The 27754-nt window shown below is 45.9% G+C and overlaps 1 protein-coding gene across 1 annotated transcript; it reads left to right on the forward strand.

Moving 5' to 3' along the window:
• Positions 1 to 7: 7 nt before the first annotated feature.
• LOC125349113 (BRCA1 associated protein) lies at positions 8 to 27194 on the forward strand. The gene is made up of 12 exons (XM_048342926.1): positions 8 to 282; positions 2548 to 2709; positions 4167 to 4362; positions 5847 to 6036; positions 12241 to 12354; positions 13801 to 13949; positions 17293 to 17368; positions 17903 to 18041; positions 18439 to 18548; positions 21063 to 21152; positions 24089 to 24192; positions 25079 to 27194. Exons 1-12 carry the CDS (start codon positions 201 to 203, stop codon positions 25440 to 25442), a joined length of 1776 nt encoding a protein of 591 aa, XP_048198883.1. The 5' UTR covers positions 8 to 200; the 3' UTR covers positions 25443 to 27194.
• The last annotated feature ends 560 nt before the right edge of the window (positions 27195 to 27754 follow it).

Raw genomic sequence — 27754 nt, forward strand, 5'->3', positions numbered from 1 at the left:
CGACGGCGGCCGGGAGGCGGAAGTGGAGGTGGTTGTGGCTCCGCGGGCTGCGGGAAGGCTGCGGCTGCTGCTGCTGAAGCGGCGGCGGCGGCGGCGCTAAGGCGGTGGCGGCGCAGCCAGCTCCGGGCCGCTCGGCCTCTCGGCTCGCCTCCCAGCCTCACCTGAGCCCGCCGGGGCCCGCGCCGGCCAGCGCCCACCCTATGAGTGTGTCACTGGTAGTCATCCGACTGGAGCTCGCGGAGCCCTCGCCCGTCCCCGCCGACTTCGGCTTCAGCGCCGCGGGTGAGTGCCCGCTCCGGAGTGCCCGGCCTCGCGGAGGAAGGGGCCTCGCGCTGGAGCCGGACGAGCCTCGTGGGGGGCTTTGGCCTCAGTCAGGCGGAAGCTGGGCGGAGGCCATCGGGCCTCGTCCGCCCCTCCGCGGCCTGGCGGGCGCCCTCTCGGCCCAGCCCTGCCCGCCTCCGGCCGTTGGTGCCCCACGTGAGGGTCGGGTAGTGGTGCCGGCCACGGTGACGACTCCACCTCCCACCTCTGTCCCTGTTCGCACGGGCCCACGTCGAGGGTCCCCTAACAATAATCGTAATAGCAGTCACGGTAATCACGCGCTCGCTCTACCCCGCGCCGACGTCGGTGCGGGCAGGAGGGTTGGTGTTTGTTTTTTGTTTTGTTGTGGGGATTTTTTGGGGTTTTTTTGTACCGGTCTTGGGTTTGAACTCAGGGCCTAGTCGCGGTCCCTGAGCTTTTTCCACTCAAGGCTGACGGTCTACCACTTGAGCCACAGCTCCATTTCTGGCTTCTTAGGTGGTTGGTTGAAGAGCCTTTGTAATCCTAGTCACTCAGGAGGCTGAGATCCAAGGACCAGCTCCGGGAGTTAAGTCCTTGAGATTCTTGTCTCGGAATTCGTCTGCTGGCTTGGACCCTCTATCCTCAGACCCTGCCTCCTGAGTAGCTAGGATTACAAAGCATGAGCCACTGCGCCCCCCACCTCAGTGCATCATCTTTAATGATCTGCAACCTCTTGGGAGGGAGGTGTATTGGGGTGTGCTTTGTACACATGGGGAAACCAAAGGCCTAGGCTAGAAGCAATTTGCCCCCGGTTAAAGTGGTGAAAGTGAGATTCTGACTTGAGCTGGATTGAGTCTGAGCAATTCAACACTAGCAGGCAACTTCTCAGGTGGGAAAGCTGCTCCGATTCTTTTCTTTGGTCCAAAGGAACAACAACATTAATTACAAGAGATATGTATGGGATGCACAACACCTGCTGGAGCTTTCATTGTGTATAGAATTTGACATGGTCTCTGCTTTGGTGGGCCAGCAGTTCAGTGGGGAGGCAAGTGAACGAATTAAGTACAGAGTAAGTGTAAGGTTGCACTGCACTAAAGTGTTGTGAAGGAGGGAGTGTTGAGGAAACTTAACCATGAGATCAGTTTGGTTTGGGGAAAGCGGCTTTATGGGAAACTTCCTTAAATATATACACTCTGGAGCTGCAAATTAAAGCTAAACGTGATTTTTTTATGTGGTACTGTGTTGCCTAGGCTGGTCACCACTAAGTATGAGGTCAGTGAAGTTTATGAGCATCTTTCAAGGATTCCAAGGGACCCTTCAGTTTTGAAAGTAAACTAAATTGACATCTACATGGGTCAACAAAGACTAGAGGTCTGGTGGACTGGACACTGTGGTGTACGTGCTGGGTGTACAGTCATGGAAAACACAAGCTGGTTTCTGTCCTGACGGCTGATGTGATATGAAAAGGTATTTTAGTCACATCTCAATTACTTTCTCCTTTTATGTGTTCTATTTTACAAATCATAAGTTCTCATGGTTTGATCCATAGAGAGGATAACCCAGGATTTTTGTTGTTGTTGGTGGTGGTAATGGACTTTGAACTCAAGGCCTAGGTGTTGTCCCTGAGCTCTTAGCTCAAGGCTTGTGCTCTACCATTTTGAGCCACAGTGCCACTTCTGGTTTTTGAGTGGTTAATTGGAGAGAAGAAGCGTCTCACAGAGATCTTCCTGGCCTGGCCAGCTTTGAACTGTGATCCTCAGACCTCAGCCTAGGATTACAAATGTGAGCCACCAGTGCCTGGCATGCAGAATGTTAAGACAACGACCTCTAAAGGGTTTTTGAAATGTTGTCTTGTCTAATAATAAACTCAATACCTTAAGCTTAGATTCCACACTAGGGTCTCAGTTTATCAGGTATTACCAATATGTTAGCTCACCAATATGTTATAATCACTGTAGAAACCTTTTAGACAAAATATATTGGAGTTTGAACTCAGGAATTTCACTTTTCAGGCAACTTTGTGAATGCATATGATTTCACTTAGCCTGCATTTCTCAGTTTATTGTACTGAATGTTGATTGTCTGTGAGGGTACTATGGAAGTCACAGAGGCCAGTGAAATGGATACTGTATAGGTGTATCAGTCATGAGAGTTAAGGGACATGAAGGCCCATCAGAGAGAAAAAGGAAACACATGGACAGGTAAATTGAAAATGGAGAGGAACTTGTTTTATTACTGGGTATTAATCATTCATGTGTTCTTTAGCTGGGGAAATGTCTGATGAAGAGATCAAAAAGAAGACATTGGCTTCAGCTGTAGCCTGTTTAGAAGGGAAGTCACCAGGGGAGAAAGCAGCCATCATTCATCAGCACCTTGGCCGTCGGGAAATGACAGATGTGATCATTGAGACCATGAAGGCAAACCGAGGTATATTGTGGAAAGCTTCCTTATAATGTGATGTGTTTTATACATACTGCTTGATAAGACCAAGATTTTGACCTCTAGCATGCTTAATCTTTCTCTGCCTGTGTGCTTTATGTTAGGTCATTAATCCTAAAGCCAAGCATGTTTCCTGGAGCCTGTAGTCCCAAGAACTTGGGAGGCTGAGCCTAGGAGTTCAAAGCCAGCTCTGGCAGCATAGTGAGACACATCCTCAATAGCTGGGCACTGGTGGCTCACTCCTGTAATCCTAGCTACTCAGGAGGCTGAGATCTGAGGATTGAGGTTCAAAGCCAGCCCTGGCAGAAAAGTCCATGAGACTCTTAGCTCCAATTAACCACTCAAAAACCAGAAGTAGAGCTGTGACTCCAAGTGGGAGGGAACTAGCTTTGAGCTGAAGAGCTCAGGAGTAGTGCCTAGGCCCAGAGTTCAAGCCCCACGGCCGACCCAAAAAAAAAAAAAAAATTACGATGCCCTGAGCACTCGTTTTCACACCTGTAATGCTAAGAATTCAAGTGGCTGAAATCAAGTTGCTAAGCCAGACCCCACAAAACAGTCTGAGAGACTATATCCAGTTAGCCAGCAAGAAAGCTAGGCTAGTGGTATAGCTCAGATGGTAGAGTGCTAGGCATGAGTGAAAAAGCCTTTTTACTCAAATGAGAGCTCAAGTCCCTGAGTTCAATCTCTGATACTGGCTCAATCAATCAATAAAATGAAATAGAAGTTGGTTAGTAGGCCAGGCGCTGGTGGTTCACACCTGTAATCCTAGCTTACTTAGGAGGCTAGAATCTGAGGATCACAGTTTGAAACCAGCCTGGGCAGGAAAGCCTGTGATGCCCTTTATCTCCAACTAATCACACAAAAAGCCAGCAATGGTGCAGTGACGGCAAGTGGTAGAATGCTAGTCTTAAGGAAAAAAAGCCTAAGGACAACACCCAGGCCCAGAGATTAAGCCCCAAGCCTGGCAAAAGAAAAAGAAATTGATGAGTAGTACCACACTGGATTTGCTGCTCTAGCTGGTGGGAGAGAACTTCTTACCACTGAAGTCCAGCAGATCCTGAAGTGCATCTTCTGCCAGCTCATTGCTGCTGAGGTGGAGGGTATTTGCTACCTCTTGAGCACTTGTGTGGGCAGAGCTGGTAGGTTTGGACTTTAATAGCCCTGTTCCACTTAGGAAATGTGATGGGAAATGCTTTGCCTTTTTGTAGCACTGCTGGATATAAGAGCTGACCTGGAGTTTCTGAGGGTGTTAGATTTTTTATGGGACAAAAAGAACTTTAAAGTTGGGATGCCATAAACATGGCTGTTCTTTGAATATTGTTTTTGATGAGCTATGTTAGTTTTCTCATACTTTATTTCCCTGACTTAAAATCTTCACCTAATTGGAGTCATTCCACATGTTTGTATGAGCTACTTGTAATCTGTTAATTTTTGATTTGTGAAAGATGAGCTAAAAGATACAATGGAGGAAAAGTCTTCAGATGCATCCCCAACTGCACAGAGAAGCCGAGATACAAGTAAAGAATGCTTAAATACAGCTCCCGATTCTCCATCCAAACAGCTTCCAGACCAGATTTCATTCTTCAGTGGAAATCCTTCTGTTGAAATAGTTCATGGTATTATGCACCTGTACAAGACAAAGTAAGAAAACCCTTTTCTCCTTTTGGGTTGGTCTGTGTTGTCTGTGTTTTGCGTTTGGCAGAGAAACTCTTTTGGCTTGGTTTGGGGAGGGGGTGGTAGTTGGAGATTCAGAGAGACAGTATCTTCATGTGTTGTGTGTTAAGGAATTCTTACACATTTTAAGATAGTGTTCTCTAAGCAGGTAGGCATGGACAGTGATTAGCAAATTGAAGGGAAGAATGATTAAGCAGGGAAAGGAAATATTCCACAGCATCACTGTCATCTCAGGTTCTACCGTGTGATCTTTACTAAAGTAACTAAGAGATCAGTTAACTAATTTAAATTTTATTGTTCATTTTTACCTTTCCCGGACACCAAAGAAAGGAAGCAATGGGCTAGGTAGCCCACAAGCTAGGCTATCAGCTCCTTGGATATTTGGTAGCTGATGTTTCAAAGGCTATCCTTGTTCTAACCTGTTTGCCAGGTCCCTCCTGGGAAAACAATGACTATTCAAGCAGCCATTTTGGTTTATAGCTCCCAAGTGAGTTTGCAGTATTTCAAAAGCAAGTTGCCTTGTGGAGGTTTGTCTTTCCAGCAACAGTTGCTGTTACCTTTAGTTGCATCCTCAAAGTTTAGAATTGTCTTACAGATTGAGAACTCTTTGCTTCTAGACTTTTGAGAGACATCCATAGCTAGAGTTGTATTTCTAAGTTTCCCAACAATAGGTTATGATTAAAAAATTAAGAGAATAGGAGCCGGAACTGTGGCTTAGTGGTAGAGTGCTTGCCTAGCATGCATGAAGCCCTGGGTTCGATTCCTCAGCACCACATAAACTGAAAAGGCCAGAAGTGGTGCTGTGGCTCAAGTGGTAGTGTGCTAACCTTGAGTAAAAGAAGTTCATGGACGGGGCTGGGGATATGGCCTAGTGGCAAGAGTGCTTGCCTCGTATACATGAGGCTCTGGGTTCAATTCCCCAGCACCACATATACAGAAAATGGCCAGAAGTGGCTCTGTGGCTCAAGTGGCAGAGTGCTGTCCTTGAGCAAAAAGAAGCCAGGGACAGTGCTCAGGCCTTGAGGCCAAGCCCCAGGACTGGCCAAAAAAAAAAAGTTCATGGACAATGCCCAGGCCCTGAGTTCAAGCCCCAGGACTGGAAAAATAAAAAATAAAAAAAAAATGAAGAGAATAAAACCAGTTGTGAATTTGGTCATGCAAATTCATTACCCCAACTAGCCTTTAACTGAAGATGGAAAATTCTTGTGAATATTGTGTAATATGGAATATTTCAAAACTTGCCTTAAAATCTACTGCAGGTGTGGGTAAGGGATTTTGCATTCACTCATCTAGTATATAATTTCAAAAAAAATGAAAAGCTGTTTTAAGTTGATTTGTGCAATGACAAGGGTTTTTTTTTCCTATTATTGGGCATAAGAGTTGTCTGATTAGTGTTTTCTGAACTAACCACGCCTCATCTATTGAAGACAGTCTAATTATTGTCTCATTAGTAAGATGACCTCCTTAAAAGAAGATGTGAGGCGCAGTGCCATGCTGTGTATTCTCACAGTCCCTGCTACAATGACCAGTCATGACCTTATGAAGTTTGTCGCCCCATTTAATGAAGTAATTGAACAAATGAAAATCATCAGAGACTCTACTCCAAATCAATATATGGTGCTGATAAAGTTTAGTGCACAGGTAAAAGTTAAGATCTTAAAAATCTCTTTACACAGAAACTGTTTATAAACTGTATTATACTAGTTTTATGTGATTGACATTTTGCACCTAAGGCTTTTGACATACAGATCTAAGGAACTGTCGTTACAAATGTATCTCCAGTTCATTAACGGAAGTACGGTTATAGGTCAGACCCATGACTTTCCATGCAGCCAAGTAGGTGTGGGTCCAGGGGCTAGTTTTCTTGTCCAGTGGTCTCTAGTGCATTGAGACCGTACTTTCCAGACTTGGAGGTTGACACCGTTATGTATTCTGCCATCACTTCTTCTTTCACAAGATGCTCTTTGATACATTTAGAAAAATAAAACCCTTATTGGACAGGCACTGGTGGCTCATGTCTGTAATCTCAGCTATTCAAGGAGGCTAAGCTCTGAGGATCACAGTTCCAGGCCAGCCCTTCAGGGCAGACAAATCTGAGAGACTTTGATCTCCAACAAAAAGCTGGAAGTGAAGGTGTGGCTCAAGTGATAGAACACCAGCCTTGAGTGAAAAAGCTAAGGGACAGCACCCAGACCCTGAGCCAAATTAAGCTGTAGTACTGGCACAAAAATAAAGTCCTTTTTTTAAAAAAATGGTGATGACAGAAGGAGTTCTTTTAAAAAACATTTCTTGGAGTGTTAGGGATGCTTGATAGGTCAGATTGGAAATCAGTAGAATTAATTGCCAGAACCACTGGAAGAATGATGATGTTTTAGTTTTGGGTTTTTTGGTGTTTTTTTTTTTAAATAATTGTTACTCTCAAGGTGTTGTACAGAGGGGTTACCATTTCATAAGTCAGGTAATGAGTACATTTACTTTTATGGACAATGAACCCCTTCCTTTGTTTTCTCCCAGTTCCCCCCTCCCATTCCTGCCTATAAGTTACATAGGTCATTTTCCAAATAGTGCATATCAAATAGCATGATTGCATTTATTCACCCTTCTTCCCTGTCTTTCTTTCTTTTCTTATTCTTTTTTTTTTTTTTTTTGCCAGTCCTGGGCCTTGGACTCAGGGTCTGAGCACTGTCCCTGGCTTCTTCTTTTTGCTCAAGGCTAGCACTCTGTCACTTGAGCCACAGCGACACTTCTGGCGATTTTTTTTTTGGCCAGTCCTGGGGCTTGGACTCAGGGCTGGAGCACTGTCCCTGGCTTCTTTTTGTTCAAGGCTAGCACTCTGCCACCTGAGCCACAGCGCCATGCTGGGGAATCGAACCCAGGACTTCATGTATACGAGGCAAGCACTCTTGCCACTAAGCCATATTCCCAGTCCTTCCCTGTCTTTCTGTACCCATCTTGTTTTATTTTGTTTTTTGCCAGTCCTGGGGCTTGAACTCAGGGCCTGAGCACTGTCCCTGGCTTTTTGCTCAAGGCAAGCACTCTACCACTTGAGCCATAGCGCATCTTCTGGCTTTTTTCTATATATGTGGTTCTGAGGAATTGAACCCAGGGCTTCATGTATATGAGATGAGCACTTTACCACTAGGCCATATTCCCAGCCCTCATGTGCTTTTTTTTTTTTTTTGGCCAGTCCTGGGCCTTGGACTCCGGGCCTGAGCACTGTTCCTGGCTTCTTCCCGCTCAAGGCTAGCACTCTGCCACTTGAGCCACAGCGCCGCTTCTGGCCGTTTTCTGTATATGTGGTGCTGGGGAATCGAACCTAGGGCCTCGTGTATCCGAGACAGGCACTCTTGCCACTAGGCTATATCCCCAGCCCCTCATGTGCTTTTTTTGTACAGTTGCGCTTTCAGGGGTCCCAATGCCATTACAAACACGGTTCTTGGATAGTCTGATGTTAACTAGGGCACATTCCCAGCCCTCTGTACCCGTCTTTACCCTTAATAAAAGTAGAAAGAAAAAGAAAAAGCAAAAACAAGCTCCACCATGATCAACAACAGTAGCAACAACAAAAAACATGTTGATGGTGGCTCACGCCTATAATCCTAGCTACACCCACACAGGAGGCTGAGATCTGAGGATTGCCATTCAAAGCCAGCCTGGGCACAAAGTCTCTAATTAACCACCTGAAAAACTGGAAGTGGCACTGTGGCTGAAAGTGGTAGAGCACTAACCTTGAGCAAAAAGCTCAGGGACAGCACTCAGGCCCTGAGTTTAAGCCCCATGACCAGCAGAAAATAACAATAAATAAAATGTGTTTCCATGTTAATAAATAAATAGTGTTTTAAATGCCCAAAGAAGTTATACTTTTGTGTCCCTCCCCTAAAGATATCCTCCTTAAGTCTGTTTGTGAATCCCTAGAGTCCTTGTTTTAGTTTTTGAAAGTGCTGTGTGTTGTAGCAGACACTTTTTGGTACTCTTCACTCCATTTCACTTCCTACATTAGACTTGCCAGTCCTAAAGTGGGGTTTTACTTACTCATTCCTATGAGCATGCATGCTTGTCATATGTAAGAATAAGATTGTGGGGGGTGGTCAGGAGAAAATGAGGGAAGAGGTGACACACCATTCAAAAAGAAATGTATTTATTACCTCACTTATGTAACTATAACCCCTCTGTACATCACCTTTACAATAACAATTTTATTCTTTCAAAAAAAAATAATAAGCTCTGACTAGTACTGGTGTCTCAAGCCTGTAATCCTAGCTAATCAGGAGGCTGAGATCTGGGCATCATGGTTCAAAGCCAGTCCCAGCAGGAAAGTCCACAAGACTTTTATCTCCAGTTAATCACCAAAAAACCAAAAGTGGGGCTGGGGATATGGCCTAGTGGCAAGAGAGCTTGCCTCGTATACATGAGGCCCTGGGTTCGATTCCCCAGCACCACATATACAGAAAATGGCCAGAAGTGGCGCTGTGGCTCAAGTGGCAGAGTGCTAGCCTTGAGCAAAAGGAAGCCAGGGACAGTGCTCAGGCCCTGAGTCCAAGTCCCAGGACTGGCCAAAAAAAAACAAAAAACAAAAGTGTAGCTGTGGCTCAAAGTGGTAGAGTGCTAGCCTTAAGCAAAAGAGCTCAGGGAGGGGCTGGGGATATGGCCTAGTGGCAAGAGAGCTTGCCTCGTATACATGAGGCCCTGGGTTCGATTCTCCAGCACCACATATACAGAAAATGGCCAGAAGTGGCGCTGTGGCTCAAGTGGCAGAGTGCTAGCCTTGAGCAAAAGGAAGCCAGGGACAGTGCTCAGGCCCTGAGTCCAAGGCCCAGGACTGGCCAAAAAAAAAAAAAGCTAAAAAAAAAAAAAAAAAGAGCTCAGGGACAGCACTTAGTCCCTGAGATCAAGCCCTATGTCCAACAAAAGAATAAGATAAGCTTCAGAATTTGGAGGTCAATATTAGGTACTATTCAGATTATTAAAGAGGTATCTATCTTATCCTTAGGTTCATTCTTTTTTGTTTTTTGTGCTGGTTGTAGGGCTTGAATTCAGGGCCTGAGTATAGCCCCTGAACTTATTTCCCGCCCCCCCCAAAGCTAGTGCTCTATCATTTGAGCTCTACTTCTGGCTTTTTACTGGTTAATTGGAGATAGACTGTCACAGACATTCCTGCCTGGGCTGACTTTGAACCAGAATCCTCAGATCCCAACTTCCTGAATAACTAGTACTATAGGTGTGAGCCACTGGGGCACCCATCCTGTTGAATTTGAACACTAAATATGACATGTTTTGGGATTTGTTTTTTGCCAGTCCTCGGGCTTGAACTCAGGGCACTGTCCCTGACCTGCTTTTGCTCAAGGCTAGCACTCTAAAACTTGAGTTGCAGCGCCATTTCTGGCTTTTTCTGTTTATGTGGTGCTGAGGAATTGAATCCAGAGCTTTGTGCATGCTAGGCAAGCACTCTACCATGAGGCCACATTCCCAGCCCTGATTTGTCCTTAAAATATAGCTTTGTCCAAAGTTTTTTCTTCTCTCAACTCACTGATGTGCTGCCTAAGTTGGCCTGGGATAGATAGTTACAGCTTGCTGATCACTAGTGGTTGTGTCTGTAGGGATATTTGTTGTTGCCTTTCTAAGCAGGCACAGAGCCTTGTGGGTGAAAGGCAGCTTGTGACTCAGGCCTGCTTGCTCTCTTCTTCACTGACAGCTCTGGAGTTTATAGCAGTGGCACCATCAGAGGCCACATGGAGGAAATGAAAAAAAAATCAGATTATATTTGTACCCTTTTTTGAGAAGCTGAACCCTGTAGCTTCGACCCTGTCATTGGGGACTTGTGACATTAAAGGAGCCCAGATCATAACTGATTTGTCTTTTTCTGAGTTCAGGCACAGAAGGGAGCAAGGAGAAAACAAGTGTTCAGTTTCTTAAGTTTTAGCTACATGTAATGTAAACAAAATAGGATAGTTATTTATTTGTCCTGTACATTTGACTTCAGGCTTTTTTTTTATATATATTTTGACATGAAGCAGAAACTATATGCACTTTATTCCCACTCTTTCTAGTGCTGAGCATAGTGCCGTACACATAGTAAGTACTAAGAAAAATATGCTGCAAGTGAAGGTATATTCTGATGCTGGAAAGCACAGCTGTTTGTAAATGTTACCAATTTTAAAAGTACATTGGGGGCTGGGAGTGTGGCTTAGACTCTTATCTCCAATTATCCACCAGAAACCTGTAAGTGGAGCTCTGATTCAAGTGGTAGAGTACTAGTCTTGAGCAAAAAGTTCAAGGACAGTTACCAGACCCTGAGTTCAAGCGCCAGGGGACACACACACACACACACACACACACACACACACGCACACGCACACACACACACACACACGCCCCCCCACCTTTATTTGTTGCAAATCAATACACACACACCCGCCCCCCCCACCTTTATTTGTTGCAAATCAACAACTCTTCCAAGAAAATAATTTTTGTGGTGTTCAGTAGGTTTGGTCTCATGCTTTTCAGTTCTTGTGACAAAGCTTGGGAAGCACAGCCAGAGCTCTGATCCAGAGGGGTTTGCCTTTCCTGGTAGTTGCAGCCAGGCTGCAGGTGCTGCAGGCCTGAAGTGCTGATCTGAGCCTGTCTTACAGGTTGGTTTCCTTGGCACGTCAATCCAGTTTAAAGCTGTAGGTTGCTTCTTCTTAGTATTAAAGAAATGTTTTTATCCAGCAACCTGCTTTTCACAACACTGCACTATAACCAGTGCATGGGTTATTTCCTTCCCTCATCCCCAGTAAAACAACTACATTCGGAGCTGCTCATTCTTCCTTAGCGGCTTGCGGCTTAGCCCAGCTCCCTTGGTCATATTAAGAGTATATAAATAACCAAATCCATGTGGAATTACCTACAGTAGTTGTGAGATTAGGAACCCTGTGAGAGTGGCCAATCAGGATTCCCTGCCTGGCTCAGCCTTGAATCTCTTGGTAGAGGATTGCAGTGGTCTCCTTTTTGAAATCCTCAGTCACCCGGGAAGCTTGTGCCCATTGATGGGGCTCTTACCTTTGTAAGAGTGAAATGCAGACAAGCTGTGGTGTTGCTGCTGCATCAGAAGCTGACTGGGTTTAAAATTGAAGCCATCTGTCTGTAGCTTCCAAAGTCCAGCCAAGAAAGCATGATTTACTGTGTCCTTGCTTACAAATGGGCATGTGTTTTTGCAGGTATAACTCTCAGTACACCTGTAGTGCTTCATGTCTTAACCGTCGGTTTGTCTTAGATCCCTTGACCTTCACTGTGAGTTTTGCTTCTGGTACTAGACTGTCCTGAGGGGATCCTCACCCAGTTCCCCTGTATTTTTACTGCTACTTGGCTCAGTGAAGAGGAGTTGATTTTTCATCCCATACCAGTCCTTTGGTTCTTCCTTAAAAAGAAAAACACAAATGCTGTCATTTTTATAAAATAAATTCTGCTGTAACAAATCATGTATGATTTGATTTTAGGCTTTGCAGAGAAGTATTTTCTCATCTGCTCTGTAAGTGATGACTGGAGGGGAAAAATGATCAAGATAAATGTTGTACATGGCTGCTTGACTAGTCACATTGTGCTAGCTGCCTGCTTGTTGCACTCCTGTATCTTCTGGTAGTTCATGGCCCAGGAACCACTGTCAGGACATAGGATGTGGACCTTCACAGTTCAGTCAGTTTATCAGCTTGCTTCAGGACACATTACTTCTAGCAATTGCTTTATCTTCTAAGTATAGCTTTTTAAAACAGATGAGAAGAATACAGAGGTCATGCATCTTAAATATAAAGCATATTTTTGGTATATATCTGTCTTAACTTTTTTCCTTTTCCCCATTTGTATCCATAGGCTGATGCAGACAGTTTTTACATGGCATGTAATGGCCGCCAGTTCAACTCTATTGAAGATGACGTTTGCCAGCTGGTCTATGTGGAAAGAGCTGAAGTGCTGAAATCTGAAGACGTAAGTGCAAGGATTCTTATGACGGATTGTAAATGTAGACTATGGGTATAGCATTGCATGCTAAGATAGCTGTAGAAATGTTGGATAGAAATACCATAGAGATAGAAAGTAGGTGAGTAGTTGCAAGGGGGCTGGAAGAAAGCAGGGATGGACAGTAACCTGCTAACAAGTGGAAGTTTTTTTTCTCCCCCAATCCTTAAACTCAGGGCCTGGGCACTGTCCCTGAGCTTTTGTGCTCAAGGCTAACTCACTGTCACTTAAGCCCAGGGCTCCACTTCTGGCTTTTTTGACAATTAGTTGGATATAAGTCTTAAGGAGGGCTGGGAATATGGCCTAGTGGTAGAATGCTTACCTCTCATACATGAAGCCCTGGGTTCAATTCCCTAGCACCACATATATAGAAAAAGCCGGAAGTGGTGCTGTGGCTCAAGTGGTAGAGTGCTAGCCTTGAGCAAAAGAAAAACAGAAGCCAGGGACAGTGCTCAGGCTCTGAGTTCAAGCCCCAGGACTGGGCCTCCCTAAAAAGTCTTAAGGACTGGGCTGGGGATATAGCCTAGTGGCAAGAGTGCCTGCCTCGGATACACGAGGCCCTAGGTTCGATTCCCCAGCACCACATATACAGAAAAAAAACGGCCAGAAGCGGCGCTGTGGCTCAAGTGGCAGAGTGCTAGCCTTGAGCGGGAAGAAGCCAGGGACAGTGCTCAGGCCCGGAGTCCAAGGCCCAGGACTGGCCAAAAAAAAAAAAAAAAAAAAAAGTCTTAAGGACTTTCCTGCCTGGGTTGACTCCAACTGCAATCCTCAGATCTCAGCCTCCTGAATAGCTGAGTAGCCACCAGCTCTCAGCTACCTTCTTTTTTATTTTTTATTAGCTTACATTAGTTATATATGGATGTTGTTACATTTCCACATGGTTGTAGTATGTTCCAATCAATCGTATTCTGTTACTTTCCCCAACACCAAATTTGGTTTTGCTGGCCATTGTTCCGCTCAATTGCTGTGTGGCACACACAGCAAGGAATCAATAAATAAGTGCTAAATGCACTAAGAAATGAAGTCAGCATGTCAGTCCTGGTACCATTACATAGTCTGTGTTGAGATGTTATTCACTGTGGATAACAATTTCCATCCTTTGGTCTTCTCGTTTGAGCTCTGTCATTGTCACAGACATTGGGGATCAGAGCCACTCTTAAGTTGGTAAGTTAAGTCAGCTGTGGCCTAAGCTCCCTTCTAGAGTGAAGAAGCTGCCATGCACAGACTTTGCACATCCCCTGTGTTCCCAGCGCCCAGTACAGCATGTGCGTGGAAATGACACATTAGTTGAGTGAACAAGAAGTTCACTCATTCAATCTGTCTGCCCAAAGTAGACAGTTTGGGAATGCCTTGTCAGGAGTCAGAAGAGAGACGGGTGATAGGTGAAGTGGATTTATGCAACATGTCTCCCTGCAGGGTGCCAGCCTCCCTGTGATGGACCTGACCGAGCTCCCCAAATGCACAGTATGTCTGGAACGCATGGATGAGTCGGTGAATGGCATCCTCACCACGCTCTGTAACCACAGCTTCCACAGCCAGTGCCTGCAACGTTGGGATGACACCACGTGAGTGCAGCGCTGACCCCACATAGCCGAGCCTCATGCCCCTCTCAGCACGTGAACCACCTTGTGTGTCCCACTCTGCAAACCTGGCCCCAGAAGAGCAGAGGCTCCTTCCTCCTTGTCTCCTGTCCTCCCTTCACAATCCCTCTGCATTCTTCAACTGAGTCTCTCCCTAGTGGGGTGCTGACTGAATCCCTGTGCATTTCCCAAGGCAGCATCACACTTGTTCTTTCTTCCCAAGAGCAAAGCCTGGGCTTTGAGTTGAGTGGTAGAACACCTGCCTAACACACACAAGATCCTGGGCTCCATCCTGGCACTAAAAAAAAATTTTTTTTTTAATCTCCTTTATCACCTGCATTAAATATCTCACTTTCACTTTAGCTTTCTTACCAACCAGCCTACAGCAGCCTAACCTGTAGCTTTGTAGGGCCTTAGATGGCTCGGTGGCCAGTGGTAGTAGCAGTCAACAGGTATGAGGCCCTTACCTACGTGTCCTTCCTATAGTGCACAAGTGGCCTTTGTTGTAGAAGTCAGTGCTGCAGAGAACTGTATTGGCACCTGCACTTTCTATTCCTCCTACTTCAAGGTAGGTTGTACCCTTAGATAGAAAGGTGTATCAAGGGCTGGGGATATGGCCTAGTGGCAAGAGAGCTCGCCTTGTATACAGGAGGCCCTGGGTTCGATTCCCCAGCACCACATACACAGAAAACAGCCAGAAGTGGCGCTGTGGCTCAAGTGGCAGAGTGCTAGCCTTGAGCAAAAAGAAGCCAGGGACAGTGCTCAGGCCCTGAGTCCAAGGCCCAGGACTGGCCAAAAAAAAAAAAAAAAAAAAAAAAAGAAAGGTGTATCAAATGCTGTCCCTAAGGGCTTCCATGTACAAAGAGAAAAATAGATACACATCCAATTAAGTATGACATCACACCCCTCATAGTTGATACAAAAGCAGTGTGCAGCCTTATGATCTAAGAGATGGTACCTAAACAGCCAGCATCACAGAGATGTGGTGTCACAAAGATAGGTAGGAGTTAGATGAGGAGCAAGAGAATGCTGTTGGGGGAGGGCATGCATGGGAAGAAAAAGGATTCCACTCTCAAGTCCAGAAATGAGGAGGAGTGGAAGTGCACAAAAACCACAAGACAGAGAAGACAAAACTGGAGTATTTTCAGCAAGGAAGGCGCTAGCGATTTTATAAATTTAACTGTATTCTAATCGACCTGTGAGATGGGCTATAATAGACTATTGTATGCTACAAATACATTTGTTTTCTCTTTTACAGTCTCAACCAGAGGATTTAAATTCCAGAAAGATTATTCTGGCACTGATCTAATCTGAATTAATTTTCAAAATTAGTTTGTTTTCTTATCTAGCCTTCCCAGGCATGCAGGAGGAATGACAGAGTTGGTTTCCACCTCTGACTCACAGAACTGCTCACCACTGATGAGCTGCCATTCCTGTTAACTCTTACAGCTTGTCTTCAGTTTCTCCTGCCCACCCAGTTTGGGTATTGAAAATGGAACCCATGCTAAGCACATGTTCTCCCACTGAGCCACACCCTCAGACCTTCTGTCATCTTTTTTGATGCTAAAGAGGCAATCTGGATCCTCCAGCTTTGTCTTAGGAGTGAAAAGGAAGTGAGAACTTTGTGTTCCGGCATGTTTCCTTTTCTCATCTTGTTGATTCAGGTGGGAAATAAAGCAATACTAGTTATACCTTGAGGTTTTTTTCTGGGTGTCTGAAATTCAGTCAGCCTATTTTTCTTTTGGTCTGAGTCAGAAAGACTTTGTATCATGTTGGCCTATTTGGCAAAAAATTCATGACCAGCCTTCAGTACTACTTTGTCTTGACTATAAGAAAAGGATTACAAACCTGGCACCAGTGATTCTTGCCTGTAATCCTAATCCTAGGAGGCTGAGATCTGAGAATTGCAGTTCAGAGCCAGCCCAGGCAGGAAAATCCATAAGACTTAATCTCTACCAAAGAGCCAAGATGGGGCTGGGGATATGGCCTAGTGGCAAGAGTGCTTGCCCCGGATATATGAGGCCCTGGGTTCAATTCCCCAGCACCACATATATAGAAAATGGCCAGAAGTGGCGCTGTGACTCAAGTGGCAGAGTGCTAGCCTTGAGCAAAAAGAAGCCAGGGACAGTGCTCAGGCCCTGAGTCCAAGCCCCAGGACTGGCCAAGAAAAAAAAAAAGCCAAGATGTTTCAAAGGATAGAATGTTGACCTTGACTGAAGGGTTAATGCCCACGTCCTGAGTTCAAACCCCAGTAATGACACCAAAGGATTTCATTATCAGAACTTGAAATCTCGGGGCTGGGAATATAGCCTAGTGGCAAGAGTGATTGCCTGGTATACATGAAGCCCTGGGTTTGATTCCCCAGCACCACATATATATAGAAAAAAAAAAACAGCCAGAAGTGGTGCTGTGGCTCAAGTGGCAGAGTGCTAGCCTTGAGCAAAAAGAAGCCCAGGGGGCTGGGGATATAGCCTAGTGGCAAGAGTGCCTGCCTCGGATACACGAGGCCCTAGGTTTGATTCCCCAGCACCACATATACAGAAAACGGCCAGAAGTGGCGCTGTGGCTCAAGTGGCAGAGTGCTAGCCTTGAGCGGGAAGAAGCCAGGGACAGTGCTCAGGCCCTGAGTCCAAGGCCCAGGACTGGCCAAAAAAAAAAAAAAAAGCCCAGGACTGGCACTAAAAAACCAAACAAAAAACAACATTGCCAGGTACCAGTGACTTACACCTGTAATTGTAGCTAGCTACTCAGGAAACAGAGGATCAAGGTTCAAAGCTAGCCCTGGGCAGGAAAATTCATAAGACTCTTACCTCCAGTTAACTACCAGAAAACTGGAAGTAGTGCTGTGGCTCAAGTGGTAGAGTGCTAGCCTTGAGCTGAAGAGCTCAGGCATAGTGTTTAGGCCAGGAGTTCAAGCCCCATGACCAACTTCTCCCCCCCCCCCCATTGTAATTTCATTTGTTTGAAATAGCTCAAAATTATATAATACCATACTCTTAGTTATGATAAACCTAAAGATAATAACATAGGAAAAAATAAGAATAGCACATAAGAAAGGAGGCTTAGGGGCTGGGGATATGGCCTAGTGGCAAGAGTGCTTGCCTCATATACATGAGGCCCTGGGTTCAATTCCCCAGCACCACGTATACAGAAAACGGCCAGAAGTGGCGCTGTGGCTCAAGTGTCACAGTGCTAGCCTTGAGCAAAAAGAAGCCAGGGACAGTGCTCAGGCCCTGAGTCCAAGCCCCAGGACTGGCCAAAAAAAAAAAAAGGAGGCTTAAAGCCCTGTTTTGACTTTTGTACCATTATCTTTTGGTGTCCTTGATAGGTGTCCTGTGTGCCGGTACTGTCAAACCCCAGAACCTGTTGAAGAAAATAAGTGCTTTGAGTGTGGTGTCCAAGAAGTAAGTAATGGGGTCTGGGAATATAGCCTAGTGGTAGAGTGTTTGCCTCACATACATGAAGCCCTGGGTTCGATTTCCAAGCACCACATATATAGAAAACGGCCAGAAGTGGTACTGTGGCTCAAGTGGTAGAGTGCTAGCCTTGAGCAAAAAGAAGCCAGGGACAGTGCTCAGGCCCAGAGTCCAAGGCCCAGGACTGGCCAAAAAAAAAAAAAAAAAAGAAGTAAGTAATGGGTGGCAGAGGGAATATGAGCACAGCTGAGGATATTTTTCCTGGTTAATATAGCTAAGATCTCTTTAAAGTACTTGGACTTTTATTGGTGATGTGATTCTTTTTTTTTTTTTTTTTTGCTGTTTACTTAGAGCTCCTTAGAGACCAGTGAGAAATGATTGACCCATGAAACTGTCCTTGATTTCAGAGTTTTAAACCAATTGTATCAAAACTATAGAAGCAACTCTGAGTTTCATTCCTAAGCCAAATGAACAAGATCATATACTTCCATGTAACTAATTCATATCTTACCTCCATGACAGAATCTTTGGATTTGCTTGATATGTGGGCACATAGGATGTGGGCGATATGTGAGTCGACATGCGTACAAGCACTTTGAGGAGACACAACACACGTATGCTATGCAGCTCACCAACCACCGGGTGTGGGACTATGCTGGTGGTAAGTGCTCTGTGGGAACTTTGCCCTGACCCAGCCTGACCTGTCACCTCCAGTGCTCCTGCTTGCCCCTGAGGGTGCCACTTCCTAGGCATGGCCTGAGTCACCTTTTAAGATGCTTTATACTTCTAGCCTTGCTTGCCCTCTCCTCTCCTGAAGACTCACATGATTAGGGGTTACAGCAGGTGGTAGAGTATCAGTCATTGAGCGACAGTATCCAACCAAGAGTTGAACTTGGTCTCCAACCAAAAAATTAACATGATTACTCCACTTTTAAAGAACTATTACATGGTGTTTATTTAATTTAGATCTGTAAAACTAGTTTCTCAGATTTCAATGTTCATGGAGACCCTTTTTCCTTTGAAGAAATCCAGTTTGGTTGATTCGTTCCTCTCCTTAGATAATTATGTCCACCGGCTGGTTGCAAGTAAAACAGATGGAAAGATAGTGCAGTATGAGTGTGAAGGCGACACCTGCCAGGAAGAGAAAATCGATGCCTTGCAGCTAGAGGTAAGATCTTTCACAGCCCTCCCTCAGTGCCTGCTTGTACTGCTTCTTACCTTCCATCCAAAAACATGGTTGTGCTTCTGCTTTTCCATGTACCTTGCATGTAACATCTGTCATTATTGAGAAAGATGAAAATAGTTTTATTCCCTTTCCCTTCTTTGAAAGTGTGCCTTACGTTCTGTATATGTGGTGCTGAGGAATGGAACCCAGGGCTTCATGCATATGAGGTAAGCACTCTACCAATAGGCCATATTCCCAGCCCTGGGCCTTATGTTTGGATGTAAAGTTCCTAGGTGTCTCAGGTTCAGGTTCCAAAGCTGCCATAAAGTAGAAAGTGCTGTTGGCAGCACACTGGCAGCTGAGAAGAGTGAGTACACTCGGGAAGAAGGAGGAGGATCTGGCCATGTTTCACCAGAAGCATTTTCAGACACGTTGGTCTGGCATTTTCTAGATTTCTTTTGTATATATGTACCAGTCCTGGGGCTGCAACTCAAGAACTCGGGGTCTGGGCACTGCCCCTGAGCTATTGTGCTCAAGGCTAACACTCTACTTCTTAAGCCATACACGTTGAGCCCCATTTCTGCTTCTGGTTTTCTAGTGGTTAATTGAAGATAAAGAGTCTCATATACTTTCCTGCCCAGGCTGGCCTCAAACCAGGATTCTCCCTCCTGTGGAGCTAAGTTTAGTTGGGAGCCACCAGCACTCAGCACTCTGGGGTTGGGATTGTGGCTTAGTGGTAGAGTGCTTGACTAGCATGCATGAACCCTGGGTTCATTTGCGCAGTACCACAGAAATAGAAAAGGCCAGAAGTGGCACTGTGGTTCAAATGGTAGAGTGCTAGCCTTGAGCAAAAAAGAAGCTCAGGGGGCTGGGAATATGGCCTAGTGGCAAGAGTGCTTGCCTCATATACATGAAACCCTGGGTTTGATTCCTCAGCACCACATATATAGAAAACAGCCAGAAGTGGCACTGTGGCTCACGTGGCAGAGTGCTAGCCTTGAGCAAAATGAAGCCAGGGACAGTGCTCAGGCCTGGAGTTCAAGGCCCAGGACTGGCCAAAAAAAAAACAAAAACAAAAAAGAAGCTCAGGGGCTGGGAATATGGCCTAGTGGCAAGAGCGCTTGCCTCCTACACATGAAGCTCTCGGTTCGATTCCCCAGCACCACATATATGGAAAACGGCCAGCAGGGGCGCTGTGGCTCAGGTGGCAGAGTGCTAGCCTTGAGCGGGAAGAAGCCAGGGACAGTGCTCAGGCCCTGAGTCCAAGGCCCAGGACTGGCCAAAAAAAAAAAAAAAAAAAATAGAAGCTCAGGGACAGTGTACAGGCCCTGAGTTCAAGCCCCAAACTGGCCCCCCCAAAAAAAGACTAGAACTCAAGTTCTTGAACCACAACTCCACTTCTGACTTCTTTGTAATTTATTGGAAACAAGAGTCTCACAGAGTTCTGAGCTGTGCCTCAAGTGATAGAGTACTAACATTGAGCAGAAAATCTCAAGCACAGTGCCCAGAAACCCCAGGATTGACACAAAAGAAATCTAGAAAAGAAAATATTGACAAACAGCTTTGAATGCAGCATTGGACTAACCCACTGCCCTCATGGAGCATCCCGTCTTGTGGAGTCTCCTAATTGTCTGTTCTCTGCAGCCTACACATGCAACATGTTTAGGTTTCTTCTATCTTCTGGATTGTGTTTCCAAAACAGAGAAGTAGTTTTGCCACTACTTCGCCTTGGGTCCCCTTGGACCATAGTCTCAGTGTATAGCCCATAGCCCTCCACAGTCCCATCTCTACCTATACACCCTGGCCATCAGGGTTACTTCTGCAGCATTGGAGACCTGAACGTCTACAGCTCTGACTTGGTCCAAGTTCTCTGCAGTCAGATGGTTTTTCTCACCTCTCAGCCCTATGCGGCATGCCATCCATCCCCCTCACCATAGTGACACAGCACTGTCCGTGCAGCAAGCATTTGTCAACATCCAGTGTGGGTCAGGCCCCGGAGACACAAAGGACAGATAGAATCTGCACTTGAAGAGTTCCCAGTGCTGTCAGAGCCACAGCAGCTCAGCCAGTGACTGAGCCCCAGGGTCAGAGTGCTCCTAATGGAGGCATGGGGCCACCATGCCATGGGAGCCAAATAGGCACTGACCAGTTATACATATACTTAAAATGACTGTTGTTCTTCTTAAAGTCAGCTGGACCAGAATAAGTTTTTATAGAATATACATTTCTTCCTACTAGATTGTCAGCTCTGTGCCCTGGGCTGTGCCTGTTGATTGTTGTGGTCCCCAAGGGTAATATGCTGAGACACCCAGCCTGGTGGCTATGGCCCCAGTAGAACAGGAAGATTGCCTGTGCTGTTAGATCAGTGTGAGCAATGTAGCAAGATCCTGTCTTTAAGAATATTCTGCTGTTACTTTTATTCTTCAGAAGATTATAAAAGGTCAGGTTTTAATTGGATTTCAGAGAGGGACAACATTGGCTGACATTTTGATGTTTATTCTCTGTGTTTCTTTCTAGTATTCATATTTATTAACAAGCCAGCTGGAATCTCAGCGAATCTACTGGGAAAACAAGATAGTTCGCATAGAGAAGGACACTGCCGAGGAAGTAAGTCTGGTTTGATGACTGGAGGTACTGCACAGCCTGGCCCGCCCGCCTAGTGGGGGGGGGGGGGAGGAGGACAGGGAGAAAGGAATCTTTAGAATCTTTCCTTCACAGTCTTATCATTGGTAGAGAACTGTTTGCCTCTAAAAAGAACTTCAAGGATTGAGTGTTTTGAGTGTCTTGGGATCTTAAGGGGTTCTGTTTGTTTCTGGCCTCAGTCAGATTTTCTAGTGCTTTGTGCTTTTCTGTTAAAAACATCCAAGTATGTCAATGAAGGTTTGTAATTTGAGTCGGCTAGTTGCTTTGTGGACTTGGGAACAGCTGCCTTGGGATCTAGAAGTGGGCTTGTGAGGTAGTCAGATGGTGCTGAGCCTTACTGAACTGAAGGAAGTAAAACCAGACAGAAATGCTGGTGCTTTAGTCATCTCTGATGAGTTGCTGGCTTGGGGTAGGGCTTTTCAGACTTCACCAAAATAATCTTTTAAAGGTGCTGTGCTCACTTCTGACATGTAAAAGAGGAAAGTGGTATGATTTTGGTGGAAACTCGAAGGGAGAACCCAGAGCTCTTGCTTCTTCATTTCCTCTTATCACCAGCAAATTCAAACAACCTTGAGGGCTCCATGAAAGTCCATTAAAATCCAGTGAGATTCATGTAATTAGGGCACCAGAGGGCCATTCTGTGGCCCTGCAACCAGACTAATTCAGTGACTCCTTTAGTGTTAAATGTAGGCTTTAATTTTACCAAATGATGGCTTTAGTGACTTAGTAAGTCGCCACCATTATCTGGGCCCTATACATGAGAGGAGGCGGCTTATGAATAAATGAGTAAAATAATGCTTAACACCAGTAATAAAATGCTCTAGTTAGAAGTTCTGGATGAAATTCTTAGAAGAGCCATCCAAGCAGGTGAAGTGTCCTCGTAGAGGCACTTGAGGGCACTTGACTGTCTGCCTCTGAAGCCGGCTTCACTGGAGCACGCACAGGAGGAACAGGCCTGTCTGCACTCAGCATAACACTGCCGAGCTCTGTGGACTCCCAGGGAGGTGGGGGCAGCTTTTGATAATGGTTTTGCTTTTGGTATTGCAGTGACCACCTAAAGTGCTTCCCACAGACTGTGAGAGTTCAGCTCAGGATTCTCTCCACCTGTTAAGATTCTTCAGGATTAACTCCATTCCCTAAGACATACCAGCAAAAGCAATTCGGGGTGGGGCAAGAAAGTGCTGTGGAAATCATTCAAGGTTGCTCATAGGAGGGACAAATAGAGACCAGAGCAGCATCACAAGGAAGCTCACAGCACTTGAAAGGATGCTTTTGTTTTCTAGTAACAAATGTCTTTGTCCTTAAGTTCATGACTGCCTTTTATCTTGTACTTTTCTTTTGACCAATGTCCATCCACAAGCACCCCTAGCAATGGGTTCTGCATGGGGGACCTGGACCCTAGCTTTTATTAGCATAGATTCCTGTTCATGGAGATTGACCAGGGTTGGAATTCTTGTGGAATTTACTTACAAACCAAGCTGAAATTTGAGCACCTTTTTAGCTATTTTGATCCTTCCTTCCTTTCCTTCCCTTCCCTTATATTGGGTTTGAATTCAAAGTTTATGCTAGCTAGGCTGTCACCAAGCGTCTCCCATGCTCTTCCAACTTAATGAAATTGACTATAAACATAATTTCTGTAAAAACAATTACTCACTTTTTAAAAAGACAGCTATTAGAAGCTGGCTAGGCATGTTGTATGAAAATGTTACAAAGAAGGGAAGCATGTCCTTTTCTGTACAGTGGACATCACCTGAACCACAAGCAGAATCTCTGTGGAGAGTTTCAATCTAGCCCAGAGGTCCTGGCTCCTTTGCTATGGAGCTTTACCTGTCTGTGTGCAGAGCAAGGTTTAGAGCTTGGCTTTGACCCCAGACTTGATTTTGGGTGACCTTGGCATATGGCATCACTTTTCTCTTAAGCTTCAGCTTCTGTTCAGAGTTGACTATCTGTAACATTGTCTTGTTAGGAGGGATGAACAAGACCCTGCCTATGAAGCACATAGTCAATATAGCTGGGCCATAGGATTTAAGGCATCAGTCACTTCAGTTTCTGATGTCATTACCTGGTTGCCGCCTGCCTGCTTCCCTCCCCACTCCACCTCCCAGTCTACACAGTGGACACGAAGCAATTCCCACTATTGCCACCCTTCAACCCCCCCCCCCCCCCGAGACAGTCCACAGTCTCCCTAGCTAGAGGCCAGCATGCTCTTAGCTAGGACCACTGCTAACACATCATTAATCTTAAATTTTGTCATTTTCTTAAGCTTTATGCATTAGTTCATAGTTTATAATAAACCCAAGGAAACTATGTATGTTCCATATAATGTGCTAGTCCTGGGGCTTGAACTCAGGGTCTGGGCACTGTCCCTGAGCTGCTTTTGCTCAAGGCTAGCACTCTATCACTTTGAGCCACAGCACCACTTCTGACTTTTTCTGTGTATGTGACACTGAGGAATTGAACCCAGGGCTTTGTGCATGCTAGGCAAGCACTCTACCACTAAGCCACATTCCCAGCCCCAGTGGTGAGAACATTTTTGGAACCAAACTACCAAACAAGTGAAGCCATCCTTACAGGTTTGTTTCTCAAATGACCAGTTGATAATAACTCGTGGCATAAGCTTGGGGGAATTAGTAGACTCTGGTCTGGTCTCTTAACATTCCAGAGCCTAAACAGCTGGCTCATTTCCAGCTTTCCCTGCACACCCAGCAGCTTCCGCTCCTTGTTCATCCTAGCAGAGAGATGTGAGGAAGAAAAGGGGTCTTGTGGTTGATAAGCCTATCACAGAAATTCTCAAGCGTTCACCCCGCCTTTTCTAAGTTTGGATTGTCATAGTTACCTGCAAATAATTGGGAAGTCAACATATTCATTAGGAACAAGGACCTCTCCATTTGCTCTTTCAGATTAACAACATGAAGACCAAATTTAAAGAAACAATTGAGAAGTGTGATAGTCTGGAGCACAGGCTGAATGATCTGCTCAAGGAAAAGCAGTCTGTGGAAAGAAAGTAGGTACCTTTCATCTGTCCTTAAAATTAGCCACTGTATGACAGCAAACTCCAGGAAATGAAACCAGCTCCTTCATGTTAGGGCACCCTCAGTTTTGAGCATGTGTGCCAGCAGGCTCTGGGGGTTCCTGGATGGAGCAGCTTTTTGTTACGAAGCACACCCTCAGTTTTGAGCATGTGTGCCAGCAGGCTCTGGGGGTTCCTGGATGGAGCAGCTTTTTGTTACGAAGCACAGTGAAGCAGTTGCCTATGGCTCATGTGTGTAATCCCAGCTACTCAGGCAGCTGAGATCTCAGGATCTCAGTTCAAAGCCAGCCCAGGCAGAAAAGTCCATGAGACTCTTCATTTCCAGCTAACCACCAAAAAAAGCTATAAGTGGAGATTTGGCTCAAATGGTAGAGTACTAGTCTTGAGAGAGAAAAAAAACAAAACTTAGGGACGGTGCCCAGGTCCTGAGTTCAAGCCCTAGGATGGGGGGAAAAATGGTGTTTCAACTTGTCATTCCTTACTAATGAGTAAAATTGGGCATCAGAAATAGGGTGCTCCAAATTCCTGAGCACATGGTGCCTAGCATAAGTAGCTTTTTCCTTCTCCAGCAAATGCAGTGAGGTCAGAGCACTTGGCTCTCCAAGAATGTCACTTTTCCTCAGAACTCCCTGGTTACTGACTGCCAAACTGAGGAGCAGTAGAACCCAGAAGTGTGGCCATGAATCACAGGTTTCTGTGATTATGTTTTCTGATTCTTAAAACTCTTGAAGTGACATCAAGAGTTGTCTTGCACAGTGATTTCAGTGGCAGAGGCATGGTAGGAGTGGCTCAGTCCCCAGCAGAAGGGGGGACTGTCAGCAAGTGCCGTGTGTTTCTGTCTACCTTTGTTTTGCCAAAGGTGCACCCAGCTGAACACGAAAGTGGCCAGACTCACCACGGAGCTCCAGGAGGAACAGGAAATGAACAAGTGTTTGCGAGCCAACCAGGCCCTCCTGCAGAACAAGCTGAGGGACGGAGAGAGGTTGCTGAAGGAGACCTGCGACCAGAAGGACCTGCAGATCACAGAGATCCAGGAGCAGCTGCGTGATGTCATGTTCTACCTGGAGGCGCAGCAGCAGATCAGCCACCTGCCTGTGGAGACCCGGCAGGAAATCCAGGAGGGGCAGATCAACATCCCCGTGGCCTCAGGCCCCAGCCCCTCTGCTTCCGGGAGCAGTGGGAGGCTGCCCTCCAGGAAGGGCCGCAGCAAGCGGGGCAAGTGACCCTCGGAGAAGCGTCCCCATGACTGTGCCCTGCACTGCAGGAGGGTGGGTCTAAGAAGCAGGAGTGAGGACGAGCTGGTCTTTGCCCTTTCATTTGTGTGTGGTGTGCTAAGTGCAGGGCCAAAGGTCACCGCTGTCTGTTCAGTGTGATGCTGGTCACAAACCTCACACACTTGAATGCCCACTTTGCCTTCTGCCTGGTAGGTGCCCCAACGCCATGGGGGCGTGTTTGAGCTGTATTTATTGAGTTGGAGTATTTATGGTTCTTTTGGGCATCAGCTTAAGACACAAAGTTTTATTGTGACCTGGAAGGTAACATTACCCAGCACCCAAGCTCTGACCTCCCAGGGCTCAGAGCAGCTGTTCGGAGAGGTCCCCTTGCTACAGAGGAGCTGGGCTAAAAAGCCCCACGCCTGTCCTCATCGCCTCCTGCCCCTCTGCCTCATAGCTAGAGAATTGTTCCAATGTTATATGAAGAGAGGCTGGCTAGTCCCCAGCAGCCATCTCAACTTGCTGCAAGTCTGGCCAGAACAAAACAAACAGCCTGAGGTAGACCAAGTAAACCCAGGGTAGGGAACATGGAGGCAGTTTGTGTTTATTTTTGGTGATTCCCTACAGCATTGCTCACTTTACTTATGAGGCTTGGTGGCGACTTCAGGGCGCAAGTCTCCCACATGCATGTCCCAGCATCCAGTGAGAATAACTAGGGGGGCATCATCCATGTAAAAGTCAGGGGAGAAGGCCTCTGTCAGCTCATGTGTTTTGCTAGAAGATGGGCCTGCACTGGCTGCAGCCAGAGGGAGCTGGGGCAGGTTTGCAGTTATGTTCTCAAGGTACAGCCAAAGGCTGTTGCCAATTCAGAACCTGGAATTTCCACAGAGCCCTTTGTAATGCTTGTGGTGGGCCAACAGAGTGTCTGTGTCCTTCCTCTAGAGCCAGAAACATCAATCCAGACCTACAGGAACTGAGCAAAAATGAATTGCAACCACATTAGAATTTACCTTCTAGAAGAGGTAGCTGGATTAGGTTAACAAGGCTTACTGTTAAACCATGGGTTTTGGGTTTTGCTTTTTCATTAGCCAAAGTATTTTACATAGCACACATTTCTGAATCCTTTCTTTAGTCCATGACACCCCCACACCCCGCGCCCCACCCCGTGTTCCTTGTTGCTGTCAGTGTGGAGCTGCCACTGCCCTTCCCAGAATCCTTGAGAGGTTGCAGAATGAACGCACACACCCATTCTGCATCTCATACTTAGGGCAAACCAGACTGTAAATCCTCCCTGGACTTAAATATACAGATATCCTAAAACAAGAATGAGAATGGAAAGCATAATCAAATTCTCTTTCCTATAGAGTTTCTATTTTATTTAAAATCTATTTTTACACTAGCCAAGAGTCCTGCTGTTTTGGCCAAGTGCTTGTGGCGCTTGTCCTGCATGTCTGACCTGCGGAAGCTGGGGTGGGAGGTGGCATACAAAGGACCAGAATTAGATGTCGTTGCAGAGTATTCTCGTTAACATTGCCCCTGCAGGCAAGCAGGTGGCCCTGCCTGGCTGAGAACCATGCTTTGCACAGGTGGGACAAATGCTCTGAAAGCTGTGCCCAGTGAACAAGCACACCAAGATACACACCAAGATAGTCAGAAGGTTGAAGAGCTGTTTGAATTGGACAGCTGTTAAGTGTTTTCTTCAGGATGGAGATGAACCACTTGTCCATACTACCTTAACAATTAAAATTGCATTGAAATAACCAACCTTTGGGATTATTAGCCCTGCTTGAGTCTGTGTCTCTGAATGTGTTTGGGAGCACCTGTCTGATAATCCAGGAAAGGGTCAATGGCCTGGACTTCAAAAGCCACCTAAACATCACTTCCCGGAATACAACCTAGTAACCCACCCATCTTTCAGCCCTTTCCTCAAGCTTCCCAAACCCATGACAAGTAGCCAAGTCTAAGCCTGTGTCAGTTTTCCCAGTATGGGAGGCTGAGACGGGGATTACTTGAAACCAGGAGTTCAAGTACAATCTGAACAGCACAGCAAGACACTGTCTCGAAATTAAAAATAAAGAAAAATGAACTGCGTACTAAGTCACCTGAATTTGGTGGCTTAGGCAGGGGGAAACACAGACATACTAATCTTTTGCCAATTAAATGAGTTTTGTATGGACCCTACCCCACACAGAGGTTGATTCTGTATTTGGAAAGTGTGGTAAGCAGGCCTCAGCCCCATTGTTAATAAAGAACATGGGAAGCCACTCCACTCCCTGCTAGCACAGCGAAGTCCTCATCCAAGGCTGCGAGCAGCCAGCCAG

Source organism: Perognathus longimembris, chromosome 3 (assembly GCF_023159225.1).
Source record: "Perognathus longimembris pacificus isolate PPM17 chromosome 3, ASM2315922v1, whole genome shotgun sequence".
NCBI lineage: Eukaryota > Metazoa > Chordata > Mammalia > Rodentia > Heteromyidae > Perognathus > Perognathus longimembris.

Coding starts and splice junctions, on each gene's coding strand:
- LOC125349113 (XM_048342926.1), top strand. CDS start 201: ATGAGTGTGTCACTGGTAGTCATCCGACTGGAGCTCGCGGAGCCCTCG. Junction 17,369..17,902: donor TTGAGTGTGGTGTCCAAGAA/GTAAGTAATGGG, acceptor CCTCCATGACAG/AATCTTTGGATTTGCTTGAT. Junction 24,193..25,078: donor AAGCAGTCTGTGGAAAGAAA/GTAGGTACCTTT, acceptor GTTTTGCCAAAG/GTGCACCCAGCTGAACACGA.